Source organism: Aedes albopictus, chromosome 3, assembly GCF_035046485.1.
Source record: "Aedes albopictus strain Foshan chromosome 3, AalbF5, whole genome shotgun sequence".
Classification (NCBI taxonomy): Eukaryota; Metazoa; Arthropoda; class Insecta; order Diptera; family Culicidae; genus Aedes; species Aedes albopictus.
In genome coordinates, this window is record NC_085138.1 from 328,296,226 (window position 1) to 328,313,213 (window position 16,988).

At 40.6% G+C, this 16,988-nt stretch overlaps 2 protein-coding genes across 3 annotated transcripts in view; both read right to left on the reverse strand.

Annotated features, from left to right (window-relative positions):
• The window catches only part of LOC109427042 (metal cation symporter ZIP14), a 31,249-nt gene extending 28,467 nt beyond the window's left edge, over positions 1 to 2,782 (reverse strand). The window contains exon 1 of the mRNA XM_019702591.4: positions 1,345 to 2,782. Within this exon, the coding sequence (XP_019558136.4) occupies positions 1,345 to 1,512 (168 nt within the window). The 5' untranslated portion in view covers positions 1,513 to 2,782. The remainder of the gene's footprint in view (positions 1 to 1,344) is intronic.
• An 11,888-nt stretch (positions 2,783 to 14,670) lies between these two features.
• Positions 14,671 to 16,988, reverse strand: part of LOC109427043 (Y+L amino acid transporter 2) — a 53,152-nt gene continuing 50,834 nt past the window's right edge. For both annotated transcript variants that reach the window (XM_019702593.4, XM_019702592.4), the window contains exons 4-8: positions 16,649 to 16,919; positions 16,467 to 16,587; positions 16,191 to 16,394; positions 15,980 to 16,129; positions 14,671 to 15,598 (exon numbers count right to left, since the gene is read on the reverse strand). In XM_019702593.4, the coding sequence (XP_019558138.2) occupies positions 15,362 to 15,598; positions 15,980 to 16,129; positions 16,191 to 16,394; positions 16,467 to 16,587; positions 16,649 to 16,919 (983 nt within the window). In that variant the 3' untranslated portion in view covers positions 14,671 to 15,361. The remainder of the gene's footprint in view (positions 15,599 to 15,979; positions 16,130 to 16,190; positions 16,395 to 16,466; positions 16,588 to 16,648; positions 16,920 to 16,988) is intronic.

A 16,988-nucleotide genomic window follows, 5' to 3' on the forward strand; every position in this document is an offset into this window, starting at 1 on the left:
GCGATTGTGTACAGATTGTTTGGCAACGACGGCAATCTATGCATTACCAAGCGCCTCCTTGTCCTTCTATGGCGGTTATGGATAATCCGATGGATATCCAGGAGGGGTTCATTCACAAATGTCATAACGCTAAAATTGGTCGTTTTCAACACCCACCCACCCCTTCGTAACACTGTTTATATGGGGAAAATTTTATTTTGTTCGAGCTGTAACACCTTGAAGGACACCCACCCACCCCCTCCAGCGTTATGACATTTGTGAACAAGCCCGAGTGGTATTCTAAGCATAAAGCGAAAAATGTCAACGGATGTTTTACCTCATCCCGAAAAGTGTGTTTTCTCCTACTACTTAATTTCCAGTTGTAATTAAAAAAAGAGACATTACACCGTCTTAGACCAGAGATTACAAACACAGACTGAACGATCACTAACATGAGTCAACGGGCAACACACGAAATACCGTTTGACGAAAAGTTTTCACCAGCTGGAGCGGGAATTGAAACCGGAGATAACCTATAAAATCAGCACGTCCACTTATTTTTACGTAGAGCATTTTGTCCCTTTTTCCCTAATATTTTTCCTAGGGTATGGGAACACTACTAGTAATTTACAAAGGCCGACCCCTTCAATAAAGCAAAACAATCATCCAAATAATTTTGCAAATGGTAAAAGACATATCTGTAACTGCAGGTTGAGCAAATTTATGATTATTGCTGCCTAGAAATTAAGACACACTCAACATCTCTCTGGATGGAAGGTATCGTGTGTCCTATCCCATCTACAAAAAGGGTGACAAGTTGGATTGCGGGAACTACCGCGCCGTCTATCACCGATTGCGAGAGTTCGTGGGGCAATATCAGGCTGGATTCATGGGTGAACGCGCTACAACGGACCAGATCTTCGCCATCCGCCAGGTGTTGCAGAAATGCCGCAAATACAACGTGCCCACACATCACTTGTTCATCGATTTCAAATCGGCGTATGATACAATCGATCGAGAACAGCTATGGCAGATATGCACGAATACGAATTCCCGGATAAACTGATATAATTGATCAAGGCGACGATGGATCGAGTGATGTGCGTAGTTCGAGTATCAGGAACACTCTCGAGTCATCCGACCGGTACACGAAGACGTGGTGCGCAGCGAGCTAGCTGGGTCGCCAAGTGGAGGACGATCTGCGGACCCTACGCAGAGTGCGGAATTGGAGACAAACAGCCATGGACCGAGTGGAATGGAGATGGCTACTATGTACAGCAGAGGCCACCCAGGCCTTAGCCTGATCGGTAAGGTGAAGTAAGTAACATCTCTCTAGAAAGCACATTGAATCCCAATCATACTAACCTCGAAGGAGATTACCCCCTTGCTGCCATATTTGTTGAAGAGATACCTTAGGAACTTGTTTTCGCCACCGGATCCGCCGAGTGTCGACTGGTGCGAGTCATTTCCGGTAACTGTGACCTCTAGGAACCCTAGCATCAGCAACAAAATCACCAAACCACTTCTCTTCATTTTCGCAGGGTGTGAATTGTGTTGATTATGACGATTACGGCGCGCGGCGGTTTCAGTTGCGTTGCGCTGACTGGCAATGCGCTAAGGTAAATGTTTTGAAATGCACGCTGAGCTTGAGTGGTTTGTATCCAAAGCCGCACTATCTATCGTTGGTGACTCTTCTGTTCTGTAGTCACATCGCTTCTTCGTCTACTAGGAGATGCCTAGGTATAGTCAGGTTTGTCTATTTGCATTATTTGTTAACACCAGGCTGCCTTTTAATTAAACAAGTGTCGTAAACTGTGACTGGTGATACACTTTTTGATCTACACCTTCAAGCATACGTTCATGCTCGGTTTGAACACGTCTTTCGTCAACCACCTTATATTTTTAAATTCGTTCATACGATCAACAGGTTGTTGAAACGATTTCTGTCTCTTCTAATCATTTTAACTAATAACGAAACACAAATATCACTTCTTTTTTTCACAACAATTACCGAATTTGAACAATGTGTCCCACGATTAAGCTGGTGAACGGTGACCCAGCAATAACTACTTCACGCGACCTGACACGGGACGCTACACCTGAAACTCTCGTACGCACTGATTTGGACGAATGGACAAACGTGTTCGTCCAAACTGACTCACCATATGAAACAAAAACTATCCCCCAACTGGTTCGACCGCTTGGAAAGTGAGAAAGAGTTGCTACCACTCCACCGATCCGATCGCGACTGACTGCAGGCGTGGACAAGTGTGGCGTTGATATCCAAAGCCTTGCATCAGTCATCCATCCATCCAACCAACCATCCAGCCAGCACAGCAGCGCGCTAAATTGTACAAACAAGCCAGATTTCCCATTGTTATTGTGTGACCTACCGGAATGGAACGGCCGGAGGCTGCTGCTGGGGCGACACTGGTCATTGTGGGACGGCAAACAGACGGGAGATAATGAGACACGGCAATTCAAATTATATGATCGTCATTCAGCTTAGCTATAGCAGGGAGCACGCAGCATCTTCTCAGGTGCCAGCCGGCCATCTCTCTACACTATTATCACAGACAAACAGACGTAACACTTTGAACATTTTTCGATTCAAATCATAGTCACGGAAACATATTCGCCCAATGCTAAAAGGACTATGTTTGGCCGACCACCAACTAGGTGGCGATAGTGAGCAAACGTCAAACTCGAATAAAAACGATGCGAGCGCCACGGTTGGGCAGTTGGCCAACTATCAAATTTTGAAAAAGGCCGTTAAATCGGTGTACGATAGGATTTATCAGAGTGTTACGTCTGTTTGTCTGTGCTATTATCATACACACATCCACTCTGCACACACTGCACACTAGACCATCGTTGCGTTTGTTGCGGCGATCCATTCGCTCTGGCCGCTGGCGCTGTACGGTAGTGCTGAGCGCTTTTGATGCTCAATGTGAGAAGTGCAAATATTTTCGAACGGATTGACTCCGACCGAGAAGCGATCCGGAACAAGAGCGGGAGAGAAGCCTTATCGGAATGATATGGCGACCATACACCTATTACAGATGGGTGATTTTCAGCGTTTAGGAGATAATAATGATGGAAATGATGATTGCGGAGCGAGATCGTTTCCTCACAGAGAAACAGACGTAACTCTTGGAACAAATTTCATTGAAAAAGATCGTCACCAAAACATAACCACCCAATGATAAACGTACTGCGCTTGTCCGGGCCATCACTAGGTGGCGGTAGTGAGCAAACGTCAAACAGGAGCAAAAACGATGCCAGCGCAGCGAGTGGCTAATCGACCTACTACCGAAAATTTGAATCAATCGTTAAAAAGGTGATCGATGGGAAGCGACCGGAGTGTGACGTCTGTTTCTCTGTGGTTTCCTCGTTGTTGGACGAAGCCAACATTTGTTGATGAAGTGTGGCGCGTTGTTGTGGCATGGTGTGCTCCCAATAATGTGGACGGAATTTAAATATCGGTATAATGGGTATGCGGTTCGGCTAATTGATTAATTGAATTCGTTTGGAAGACAAAACGCCGAGAAGCTACCGGTGTTACATGGTTGTTTTGGTTTCGTTGTAATTATGGGTAATTAAAAGCACACATTTTTAACCAGTAAATATATTGTATTACATGCATGAACAAGGTACACTCAGACCCAAATATTTTTTTTTGTTTTACTGGGTCAACGTTACTCGAGCGAAAACTTAGAGCTGGTTCTTGGCGAGTGGCAACGATCTTTATCCAATGGATTATTTATTGTCGTCAGAATTGAAACAGTCAATTTGCAGTCGTCTTTTAGTTCCTGGTAAAATCGGTAAGCATTCATATCTTTGGTTCAGTCGAGAATATCGCTGATTCTTACGAAACAAACGATCTTCAAGACCTAAATACAACTGGTGTTGAGTTGAGACTACTATTGAAAGTTGTACGCTGCATTTGTATGCGAACATACTGCACACGGAGTATGCAATGTCACTACCCTGGTAAGTTAACCTACTGAAACCTTTCAATTTACAAAAAGTATATTCAAAGCAAATAGTTTGATTCAACGACAATTTAGCCGAACCAAAGCACTACGGCTCCATACAAGCAGGTGGTTGGAAATATTTTCACGTCATTTCATTTATTAACCCGTAAACACCCAAGGTGTCTCACAATTCAAATCTTTAAATGAATTCATTATCATTGGTCAAATTCCAATAAAATAAGCATGATTTAACGAAAAAATGGAACGAGTGAGGGAGTAATTATTACTCAAAAAGAATAGAAAAAGGACTTGGGGCAGAAATCTTAACCGATAAACGCCTAAAAGTATGCTTACTTACCTTAGCGATCAGGCTAAGGCCGGGGGAGCCTCTGTTGTACATGGGGTGGCCACAATGTTTGGTATGGGCAACTTTTTTTTTTCTTTTACAAAAAAGTTCAACATGCTGTAACTTTTCATAGAGTACGATAAACATTCTAAAATTTTGACAGTTAGTTAACCTACTATATATGCATCATTGGTACAAATTTGAGCTCGATTGGTTAATCTATCGTGAAGCTAGAACCGTTTTTGTAAAACACTATTTTTCAGACAGCTTAATTTTGAACTGTCATATCTTAGAAACCAGTGAATTAAATTGAATGAAAATTTGAACGTTTATCAACAATATATAGGGTGACGATGGGTATTATCGGCAGGTTTGTTCTCTTCGTCACGGGGGGTTTTTGTGGGCCGAATTGCCTGAAATTTTGGCATATAACTTAGCTTGGTTGGGAAGGATTTGAGGCCAACTCTGAGACTTACAGGTTTCAAAAAAAACCCCATGACGAAGAGAGCAAAACTGCCGAGAATACGTAAGTTCCCCTAAGTGCCTCACAAGTTATTAAAACATGGGTACTTTTAAAAATTTTAAAAAGTTGTCATGGATTGAAACTTTTTGGGTCCTTCTCGATAAAATGTATTTTTTTACATCAATGTCATTAAATTTTAGTTTTGATATCCAAAGGGGTTTTCTTTCTGCTCTCAAGATATGTCTAATTAGATATATTAGAGCCTATTTGGATTGAAGGAAGAACACATTTCGTATTTTTTGTATGGTATTGTAAATTTGACTTATTTTTCTCTATATGGGTGAAAATGTCAAACCGGTATAACTTTATTCGTCGCGAGAAAATATTACATTTTATAATGTCGCATCAAGTATCAATATAGTGTTGATAAACGTACAAAATTTCATTCGATTCGGTTCACTGGTTTCGGAGATATGACATTTCAAAAATTGGTTGTCTAAAAAATAGTGGTTCACGAGAACGGTTCTAGCTTCGCGAAAGATTACCCAATCGAGGCCAAATTTGTACCAATTATGCACATGAAATAGGTTGACAAACAGTCAAAATTTGAGAATTTTTGATGCACTCTATTGGCAGAGCTGTACACCCGCCTGAAACGCGAAGCAGCAAAAGTCGGACTGGTGGTGAATGCCTCAAAAACAAAGTACATGCTGGTAGGCGGAACCGAAAACGACCGGATCCGTCTGGGTAGTAATGTTACGATAGACGGGGATACTTTCGAGGTGGTGGAGGAATTCGTCTACCTCGGATCCTTACTGACGGCTGACAACAACGTGAGCCGTGAAATTCGGAGGCGCATCATCAGCGGAAGTCGGGCCTACTACGGGCCCGAGAAGAAACTGCGGTCGAAAAAGATTCACCCACGCACCAAATGCACCTTGTACAAAACGCTAATAAGACCGGTAATCCTCTACGGGCACGAGACATGGACCATGCTCGAGGAGGACCTACAAGCACTCGGAGTTTTCGAGCGACGCGTGCTAAGGACGATCTTCGGCGGTGTGCAGGAGAACGGTGTGTGGCGGAGAAGGATGAACCACGAGCTCGCTGCACTTTACGGCGAACCCAGCATCCAGAAGGTGGCCAAAGCCGGAAGGATACGGTGGGCAGGGCATGTTGCAAGAATGCCGGACAACAACCCTGCAAAGCTGGTGTTTGCAACTGATCCGGTTGGCACAAGAAGGCGTGGAGCGCAGAGAGCACGATGGGCGGACCAGGTGGAGCGTGACTTGGCGAGCATCGGGCGCGACCGAGGATGGAGAGCGGCAGCCACGAACCGTGTATTGTGGCGTACTATTATTGATTATGTCTTGTCTTAATGATGTTGAACAAATAAATGTATGTATGTATGTATTAGAGTGGGTCAACGTTGTATGGAGAAACTTTAAAATTGATCGTATCAACCCGGAACAAAACTTTTTCAATCTATATTAGCGTCCAAAACAACTCTGCAAAATTTGGGAGCGATTGGTTGTGTCCCCGTATTCCGCATTGAGATTGAAATTTGTATGGAAGTTAGTATGGGAAAACGTACTTTTTTGCATTTTACTCATAAGTTGAATTCTTTTGCCCAATACCATGTAACTAATGACGTTAAAGTATAGCCTATGATATGCCGAAAAACTTTGCCGAAGACCGCAAAGTGATCCGGCGCTTGTGAAGAAAGTTATTCGCCTGGTAACTTAGGCCAAAAATTGAGATTTTATTATTGATGCTATTCCTTTACATGTTAACTGTTAAGCACCACTGGGAAATCTGTACGTTATAACTTTTTTCTTAAGTGTCGGATCACTTTCGGCAAAGTTTTTCGGCATATCCTAGGCTATACTTTACCGTCATTGGTTAGATTGTTTTAGACGAAAAATTTCAATTTATGAGAAAAATGCAAAAAAGCACGTTTTCCCATACTAAATTCCATACAAATTTCAATTGCAATGCGGAATACGGGGAAGCAACCAATCGCGCCCAAATTTTGCACAGTTACTTTGGACGCTAAAATGAATCGAAAAAGCTTTGTTCCGAAAATTCGACTTTGTTGACCCAGTCTAGTATGTATGTATGTATGTATGTATGTATATGGGAAGCTGCGACATTTCCGGCCAACAGAGTGCAAAGCGTCTTACTTAGTATAGGTAAATACCCAAAAAGAATGATCTGACTGTATGCTCTCCCCAAGAACTCTACAATGTGATCCTCAACTGGATACAGGAGAAGATTGACGCAACTCTCCGACGACAGCAAGCACGCTCCGTATCGTCTTGCAGCAAATCAATGAATTCCAAGAATCTCTCTACATCGGCCTCATTGGAGCACAGTACAATGCATTTTTGTGTAAAGTACTGCACAACGGCGTCTTGTCCAACCCTATCCGGATCGTCGCTGGAGCAAGGTAAGGGTGTATGCCAAGGATCGGTATATTTGCCTCACTCCATTCATATTCACTCCTTTTTGCTGAAGTGAATCGAGAAACAAGTTCGCAAGTTGCTTGACATGGATATTCGTTGCCGTTCGTCGCAGTTTGGATCGCAAGCGAATGAATTAATGGCGAATGGTGAAAAATGCTGTTGAGCGATCGCAGCGACTATTATCATAACTAGAAGAGAATTTCTGCATGCAATGCATACATTTTTAGTGTATTGTTGTTGAAATGCTAGATTAGCAAAAAAATAATAAACATTTTTTGAATACATCCAAAAATCGTATGCACAATATCACTCGTACCACTAACGAATCGCATCACTGCTCGATCGCTTGCTATGCGAACATGGACGAATGAGAAATTCCCAAGGCTGTGACCATAGTGGTTAAGGTGAGATGCGATCGGATGCGATAAGTTATGAGATGAGAAGAGGGATGTTTGATAGGCCATAGTGCATGAGCTTTTCAATGAGGGTGCGCATGTTGTTTTCACATCCTTTTTCGTCTATTTCGTGCGCATCAACGACTCGCGTGATTTGATCGATGAAGTCGCTTGTGTGTTGAAGCGCTTCTTTGGATATGGGTAGTGAAATGATCGTTTCATCTATAAGAGCGGAAAGATAAAATGCACCCGCTTTTTGTTTTGCGCGGGTCGTTGTTTTTTGCTACAACTTAGTCAGTTTTAATCCTGTTGCAATAGCAAAAACCGACCAGTTCAAAAAAAAATCTAGTGTAACTGTACAAGATTGAGATTATTGAATTAATTATTTGAGAAAAGAATGTATAACATGTAATCATATCCGCGTGAGCGATGTCTTTATGTATACACATATTTTTACTTTCCGAACTGGGCTATCTGAGTGTTGATTTCAATTTAAATCAATATGAGACTGTTACACTGATTTTCGGCATTAAAACATTACTTGATTGTGCTGACCTCGGCAAAAAGAAACAAAAATTCGGCAAGTATGTATTATTTAAGGGTATAGGTTTTTTTATTACAAAATTTTCGGTGATATCTACGAGAAAAGATGTCTCTAATAAGTACACACTATTCATCATAAGGACTGTATCGTTAATTATGAGTACATCTTTGAGGCCCTGTATTAAAAAGACTAAGTCTTATTTTGACAACTGCTGTGTGTTTAAGTGTTGCTAGCGTTGTAAACAAAAGATAACCTTCATTAAAAGTTAAAGTTTTTCCTCAAGTGGAGCAACGCGAGTGTTTACGGATGAGAAGCGAAAATCGATTGTGACCAGTTACTGCTATGAAAAATAATTATCGTTAAGAAAATTAGCAAAAGCTGGAGGTGTTAGCGTTTTTTCTGTCCAAAATGCTGTCAAACGATTTGGTATGCATAACCCACTGATAAACTAACCCGGACGCGGCAGAAAACCAGGTGCGTCCAAGTCAAATTTGGACAGCAAAATTTGCAAAATCTTCAAAAGAAAAAAGGAGGTATTCATCATAGATTGCGCAAAAAAGTGTGGAACGACTATTGGTATGGTTCAGCGCGCCAAGGAGAGTAATTCCCTGAAGACTTACCCAAAACAGAAATGTCCAAAAAACAGTCAAATTCTAGCGGATTATGTGAGAACTCGGGCTCGGAAACTGTACGACGATGTTTTGAGCAATAAATACATATGCATAATCATGGATGATGAAACGTATGTCATATTGGACAACAAGGCACTTCCAGGGGCACAGTTTTTCACTGTGAAGCGTGGCACTGATGTTCCGAATTCGGAGAAATCGATTTTTTGCAAAAAAAAAAAGTTGGGAAAATGTATTAGTTTGGCAAGCAATTTGCCAAAGTGGTATGAAATCGTCACCTTTCTTCACCGTCCCAAGTATGAACGTCGAAATATACCGGAAGGAATGCCTCCAGAAACCAATTCTGCCACTCATCTGAAAGCACAAAGGTCCTACATTATTTTGATCGGATATGGCATCCTGCCACTATGCGCGTGACACCTTTGACTGGTATGAAGAAAACAATGTCCAATTTGTGGAAAAGGCAATGAACCCTTCAAATTACCCGCAAATTAGACACATTAAGAAGTATTTGGCTTTGATGAAAAGGAAACTACGGCAAAAGGATAGAGGAGCTGGCAAGATCCACGAAAAATTAAATATAAAATGATACCATGGGCTTTTCTGATGGTCAATGAACAATGTAATTGAATTTAATTTACAAAACAAATAAAACATTTTCAGATACAGCAATTTTCAGGTATACTCATAATTAACGATACAGTACTTATAGTAGGTAAAAGAGTATCAATCGGAATTGATGTCACACTATTTTCGATAAGGGATCTAGTTTTGCCTGACAAAGAAAAAAGCAGAACTTTTCAATCAGAATCCTTTTAGCAATTAAGTTGAATACCATAAAACCTAAAACTTTCTAATTTGCACATGAATAAGATGCACTGGACAAACGACCATATCAAACATTGATCACTTGATTCAAATCCCGAACAGAGAAAATAAAATGTTTTCTTATACACATATAATAATAAAATTATGCTGTAAAAAACTTAAACGATTTGATGGAATACTATTTTATATGCAATGAAATATGTTATTTTACATAGTGATCGATAGACAATATGATAATTTTTTATTACGTCCGGTCCATCAAAATGTTATGTTATGTTTAAAAACAACAACATAGTAACGCATTTTATATTGCCTACTAGCATTCCCAACACATTAAATCCGCATTGCTTTACATACACAACGAGCGCAATCATAAAATCCATACCCGATAAACATTCTCTTGCGATCACATGCGTCGAAGCAGCTCCATCGCATCTCCGCACTCATCGCAACTCATCTACTATGTGCGGTTCATGCGTTCTGCATATAGTTTCCACAGAGTGTGCTTCGACGCTAATCCGATCTCTTATCTCTTTGCATCGCACCTCAGCCACTATGTGCTCAACGCAAGTGTGGCTTCCCACCGTTCACCGGAGTTTGCTGTCGTCGCTGTTGCTGACAAACAAACACACGAACTAAAGCGACAACCGTTCGCTGCTGACTGTCTTCGAATGTGGAAGAATATGAAAAGTGGAAGAATACTACACGCAGGAAAAAGAGGCTTGTTTGAAACAATAAAACGCATGGTTGATTTTCAAACTGAGCAATTGCTTATTCCAAAGTTATATTTCTTTGTTCTTACTTAGAGTCTGGCGATCAAAACAATCAATTCCCATCATTCCATATAACGATAAAAACTTCATTTGTTTCAACAAAATGGGGACCATAAACATGGCCCGGATGCACTCACACATCTTTAAATTCTTACCCCAAAATCGCCACAACGAAGAATGTGTAACAAATCCATCACTCCAACTTCCAAGTGCAGCTTTGGCCGTGATGGATAACGCGCAGGTACTCAAGACAGCATCCTCACAAAGTTGGTCGGTCTCGCTTTTTTGCCTTTTTTATTCGTTCTTGCTTCCATCCGCTTGCCGAGTGTCTAAAAATAGAGTTCCGAGCTGCCACAGGAGCTGCCGTCACCAACACAATCACATTTCGGTTTTGTTAGTAGCAAAAGTGCTGTCGTTTAAAACAATCTGTTATTTTATGTTGAAACTACCAAATCTCAGTTTGTTCTAACAAACTGTCAAAAAATTCGTCAAATGAAAATATTTGTATTATCAAACAATGGAACAGCTCAGTTTAAACTAGAAATCAGTTTGTCGCTATAGCAAACTGAAAAATCGGTTGATTTGAACTAGAATTTAATTGTGTTTACAAATATTTTTTCTGCGTGTATCACCGATATTGTTCCTCATCGTAATCGACAATTTCTGTTAGGTGCGATTGATCGTAACCTAATACTCGCAGAAAAAATATGGTAAAATAAAAAAATAGAAACATTAGAAAAGGGCATACAATCATTGGTAAACAATGACTTCGCACGTCGCTGCTGAGACCCAATCATGCTGACCCATCCACACAAACTAAGACCGTAAGAGCAAACATCGATTTTTCGGATAACGGCGTTCATTTGTGTGGGCGGGCTGCTGTTATGCCCTGCAATCCCTTTTTTTTTGAGCTAATTAACAGGTTTTGGGCCCCGCAGCAGGCAATTTGCAGTGAGTGATCCGTTGACGTTGAAATAAACCAACACCATACACGGACCGTAATGTAGACGGTTCAACAATACCGCATACTGTTCGAACTGTATTCCAGATGGGTGGTTAAGCACATCTTATGGTTATCGTTTATGCGGGTAGTGCATTAAATCTTGTGTGACCGGTGATGGATCATTCGAAATGGAGTTTCCAGCGGCTAGAACTTCGAACTTCGAAGTCTGGAAGGTTCGTGCCAGGCAGTTTTTGACCAGAGAGGGACTCTGGTCAATGGTGAACGACGTGCCTCCGCCGGAAGAATTGAGAACGACAGAATGGGCTACGAAGAACGAGCTTGCGTTGCAAACAATTGGCTACCTGGTGGAAGATTCGCAACTGAGGATTATCCAAGATGCTGGAACTACAAGAGACGCGTGGAAAATGTTACGGGACTATTTTGTCTAGGATTTTTCCGTGAACAAAGTGTCCTTTGTTGCTAAACTTGCTAAAATGGAGCTTGCGGAAGGAGGAGACATGCGCCAGCACCTGATGGAATTGGACACTCTGTTCGGGCGAATTGAAAACGTTGGATGCCACTTGGATGAAGACGTGAAGGGCGCATTCATGCTTGCAAGTGTTCCGAATTCGTACGAAAATGTGGTCACAGCGATTCAAGGTCGAATGGAGGTGTTCCGGATCAATTTTGTGAAGACCAAGCTATTGGAGGAGTATAAACGACGGCGCGACAAGGATAACGGAGAGGAGCAAAAATCTGTGTTGGCAAAGAATGTACGGAAGCATCATAGCGAGCTCGATCAAAAACGACTTTGTCTTGCGTGTGGAAGTCCCCACCATTTGATGCGGAATTGCGAAACGTTTTTTTTTATCTGTATTTACGAGATTTTTAGCCCTTGGTTAGTTCATCTCGGGACCCATGCTTTACTTCCCTTCCGAAGGAAGAACTCACTATTTTGAGAGTTTGTCGGGAGTGGGATTCGATCCCAGGTCCTCGGTGTGATAAATAGTCAAGTGTTCTAACCATCACACCAGGTCCGCTCCACATTTAGCGAAACGTTGAGAAAAGTACGGGAAAAGTCTGCAGTATCACATGAACCCCGACGAAACTTGACATCTGCCAAATCTGCTATGGAGGATTCGGGTAGGCACATGTGCTTCGCTGCCATGCAGGAATCAACGAACGAAACAAGGTATTTGGATTCTGGCGCTTCCGAACACATGCCAGGCAATGCGGTAAATCTGGACTGGAGCGAAAAGGTGGAGCAACAAAAGGTTATCCTGGCTGACGGTGAAGACTTTACTTTACTTAGTATTGTTTTCGAAGCGCAAGGTCACAAAGGATCTGGATGCAAGGGACGATACAGGTAGTACGGTTCAGATAAGATTGGAAAGAGTTTTAGTTGTAAAAGGGCTATCAGTTAACCTAGTTTCTGTACAAGCGATCACGCGCAAGGGATTTGAAGTACGCTTCAATAGCAATGATTGTCGAATTTTAAAAAATGATCAAACGGTCGTTACTGGGATTAGAGATGGACAGTTTTATCGCTTGACAAATACAAACCAGTGAAAGAACAGTAGAGTTAGGAGTATTTATTCAGGAGGAGTCTGTTCCTTTGCTACCGTTTCTCGAGGAGGAGTATTGATATGTAATGATTTATAACAAGAAACGGCAGCACTGATGGTCACGATGTTTTGTTTTAAAAAAAATTTCAATCTAGTACGTTTGTTGATGTCAAAGGTTGAAGATGTAAATAAGGGTGCTATTACACTCTTTGCCCAGAAGCCAATTTGACCACTTTTGACAGATAAGTTTTGGCTGGTTGTTTGTCTCTGTTTGTCCCGTTTTTCGAGAGTGACAATGGATATTGTAAAAATCAAAATGTAATAGTTAGTTTTAATAATTAAAATTTTAGTTGTAAAAATTTTATCAATGTACCAAATAAACATGAATATTTTTGTTTCAAACGAACAAAATTTATCTCCATGAATGGTTGCTGTGACAGCCGCACGCTATGTCTGAACCAGCAGATTATAAAAATTGAATGTACATCGGATTTTTTTCCGCAGAACATCAGTATTCAACCTATATTTTCATTTGCAGAAGGTTTGAAAATATTCTATCGGTGAAAATTTTTCCATACATTTTGTATGGGAGAGAAATTGGCCGAAAACAAGTATTTCATGCAAATTTGTATGAAAAACAGCTAAAAAGATGAAAAAATCAAAATTTCCCCGATGAAATATTTTAAAAGTTTCTGCATATGATAATATAGCATGAATTCTGATATTCTGTGGAAAGAAACCCGATGTACATTCAATTTTTATAATCTTCTAGTTCAGACATAGCGTGAGCCGATTACCATGGAACACCCAAATGACTTCGAATTGGCTGATGGAAAAATTCATTTAAGGTGAAAGTAATAATCCCCCGAAGCTTTTACAAGAAATTTCATTAAGTAATCCAGCAGAATTCCGGAATTTCAACATGAGATATACGGTAAACTGCAGGAGTTCCTCCAGTAATTCTTTCAGCAAAATTCCATTACGAAGTTTAAACATTTTTCACAGAATTCTCAGGATGCAGAATTTATGCTAAAACCTCCTTAAATCTCCGCAGATTATGGCCGGCCGAAATCAGAAACGGCAGGTTTTGCAGCACGGAAAGTGCTTGTAAATTGATCTCATAAATAATTCGCAGTTGTTATTAGAGTTTGTCTTATTCACATTTGTCTTTGAATTTGTCTTCATTTTCGCATAATACGCCTGCTGTTTTTGGTGATACTGCTGCTGGATGTCCGGAACATGCAAATGGAAGTCAACAATTCCGTCTTTGGAGTACCGGAATTCATACAATTTGGGGAGTCTGTTCCTGTACATTGTTGTGGTGCGATAATGTTGACCAAATGTATCCTTTGGAGTTAACCCTTCCGCTAACAATACCCAAATTCTCGTGACACCTAGGTCTGAGAGGACGTGGAGGTCTTTACATACCTTTCTTAGGTGTCCAACTATATAATCTTACTTTCGCATCCCTCAGCTGTCGCGAAGACGTGGCCAGGACAGCACTCGGCTGTTGGAGGATTGCGTCAATCTTGTATTAGAATCAGATATTAGCCCCAACTCTCTGTGGCTTGCTAACGGACTGTCAACAGCGGTTTGTGACTGTACCACCTACGAATTTATGCAACTTGCTTGATGCTAATGCCAATGCTAAACCTCACCCAACATCCCCGCAGTATTTGAACATCAATTACAAAAACAAACTTGTTTCAAATGATAGCATTTGCGCAAAATGGTTATGTGATATTCATTTAATAGAAGTAAGATTTGTTTCCTAACCTTTAGTTACATATATTTGTAATGTGTAAAAGCAATGTATATCAAAACTTTCCCTAACAGTTACATAATACATGTAGGCTGATTAATGATAAGAATGTAAGAGAACGATACAAAACTTACAACAAGTGTGACCTTCATTGAAACAGTCTTCAATTCTTATTTGTCATTTTTTAGTTGATTCGGGCTGATCACGAATTATATTTATTATTATTATTATTATTGTTCAGAAATCTTCGTGAAACCATTTGTACAATTGGAAAGAGCACAATAAGGATCTGCTGAATCCTATCTTATACTGTACAGGCCCCGTTGAGGGTTTAGGAAAACGTCGATTACACTATTTAGAACATACACTGTGTGCAGATTTGAGCCATGAAGTCGAATAGTACCTTTAGTATGTAGAGAGTAAGAGATTCTAGGCTTAAGGCTTAACGTGAATTGATTTTTGTAAAAAGTTATTGGGCTTATTTACACCTTACATTCGATATGTAGAGCGAATCGTACCTTCAAGGCACTATTGACCTATTATTTCGTTAACTATTGTCGTGCGGTGGATTTTTATGCTTACTGATAATAATTGATGTAGCTCAAATGTGCGTCCCATTAAATCACGAGCCTTGACTCGTAACGAGCAGTCTATTTACAGCGCAGTTAAGGTGCATCGGGTCTCCTCTCGATTTAGTCATTCTTTTCTGTGTTGGGCATACAGAGGAAAAGTTTCGCACAAACAGTGTTGATGCGTTGCGATGTTTGGGCCAGCCATTCCAAGGGTTTGTGAATAGTAATGTAGTAAACCGGGATGCCCAGTACGATTATTACCGATCCGATGGCAACTTCCGTTGGAGATTCGAATACGGAGAAAATAACCAAAAACCCGGCCGTGAGGAGGAAGATAATGGGTATGATCAATGAAACCTGAAATAAAAAGAGATGATGGAGATTAGCGATAAAAATAATTATCATTTACGAAAGCATTGAATTTCACTTGAACATTTTAGAAAAACTTTATCTATGTTTCATTTTTTGTACTTTAGACTTTTATATTCGAAGTTTTATTCCTTTGTGTCTTTTTTTCTCTGTTCAATGTTCGTTATCATTTTCCAATGATTTTTTAGGTTGCTTTATTTTTATTTTTACTCATTTTTTCTGTTTTTCTATTGCTATCTTTCCTTGAGTTGTCCCTACTTATTATCATTATCCCTACTTTTAATACTTCTTTGGAATTTTCTCTTTGTGATGCTTTATTATTAAATAATAATTACATAATTGACCTTAGAAAACATTGAATCTACATACCTTGATGGGTCGCTTGGCCTCTGGAAGTTTCTTTCGAAGCCTTAATAGTCCAGCTACGGAAATGAAAATGAATAGAATTTCAACGTAGCTTACGTAGTTGATTATCGAGAAGACATCCCGAATGAATAGTAACAGCAAAGTAAGTAGACACTGCAAAGTTAACGAAAAATATTAGCTTATGAAAAATTTAGCCCATCCAGGTGAAAGTTACCAAGAATATCAACGAAGGAATCGGGGTAAGACAGTTGACATTGATGAGCGAAATCGCCGCCGGCAGATGTCCGTTGCGAGCCCCCACAAAGAACAATCGAGATGAGGCGAAGATTGCACCGTTAAGTGAGCCAAACGTCGAACAAGCAACGAACAGTGGCATTACCCACGCCATGAATCCAAGCATTTTGTCCGCAAACGTGACCTAGAATTAATTTAATTGAATTTGTTACCATGAGATGTAATTCAAATGAACAAATAAAGTTTAGTTCCTTACCGCGACTGCCTGGGACGAAAGCATCTCATCTGGAGGAAGAACTGCGAAGTATGCAACATTGGTGATCACATAGATGATTGTTACAGCTGGCATACTGATACAGATTGCACGAGGTAGGTTTCTAAAATAAAACGAAGTATGTAAACATTTCAAATCATCATTATGCTCCGCATCCAACTCACCGGTAAGGATCTTTCAGTTCTTCCGTTACAAAATTTAAATAGTTCCACCCAGAGTACGAAAACAGCCCATTGTAGAAAGCAAGCGCAATGAATCCCGGTTGAATCTTCGAGTTCTCAAAGGGATTCTCCAGCAGTTCAGTGTTCCCACTGAACAGATACCATGCACCGGCAGCAACGATCACCAACAGTGCTCCAACCTTCATTCCAGTGAACGTTTCCGTCACCCGGGTCACCCATTTCACGTTGTAGCAGTTGATGGCCGTAAGAAGACCTGCCCCAAAAAAAAGACGCAAAATTCCAATTTTCGTAATGAATTCAAATGAGGGGACCGTCCAGCCCC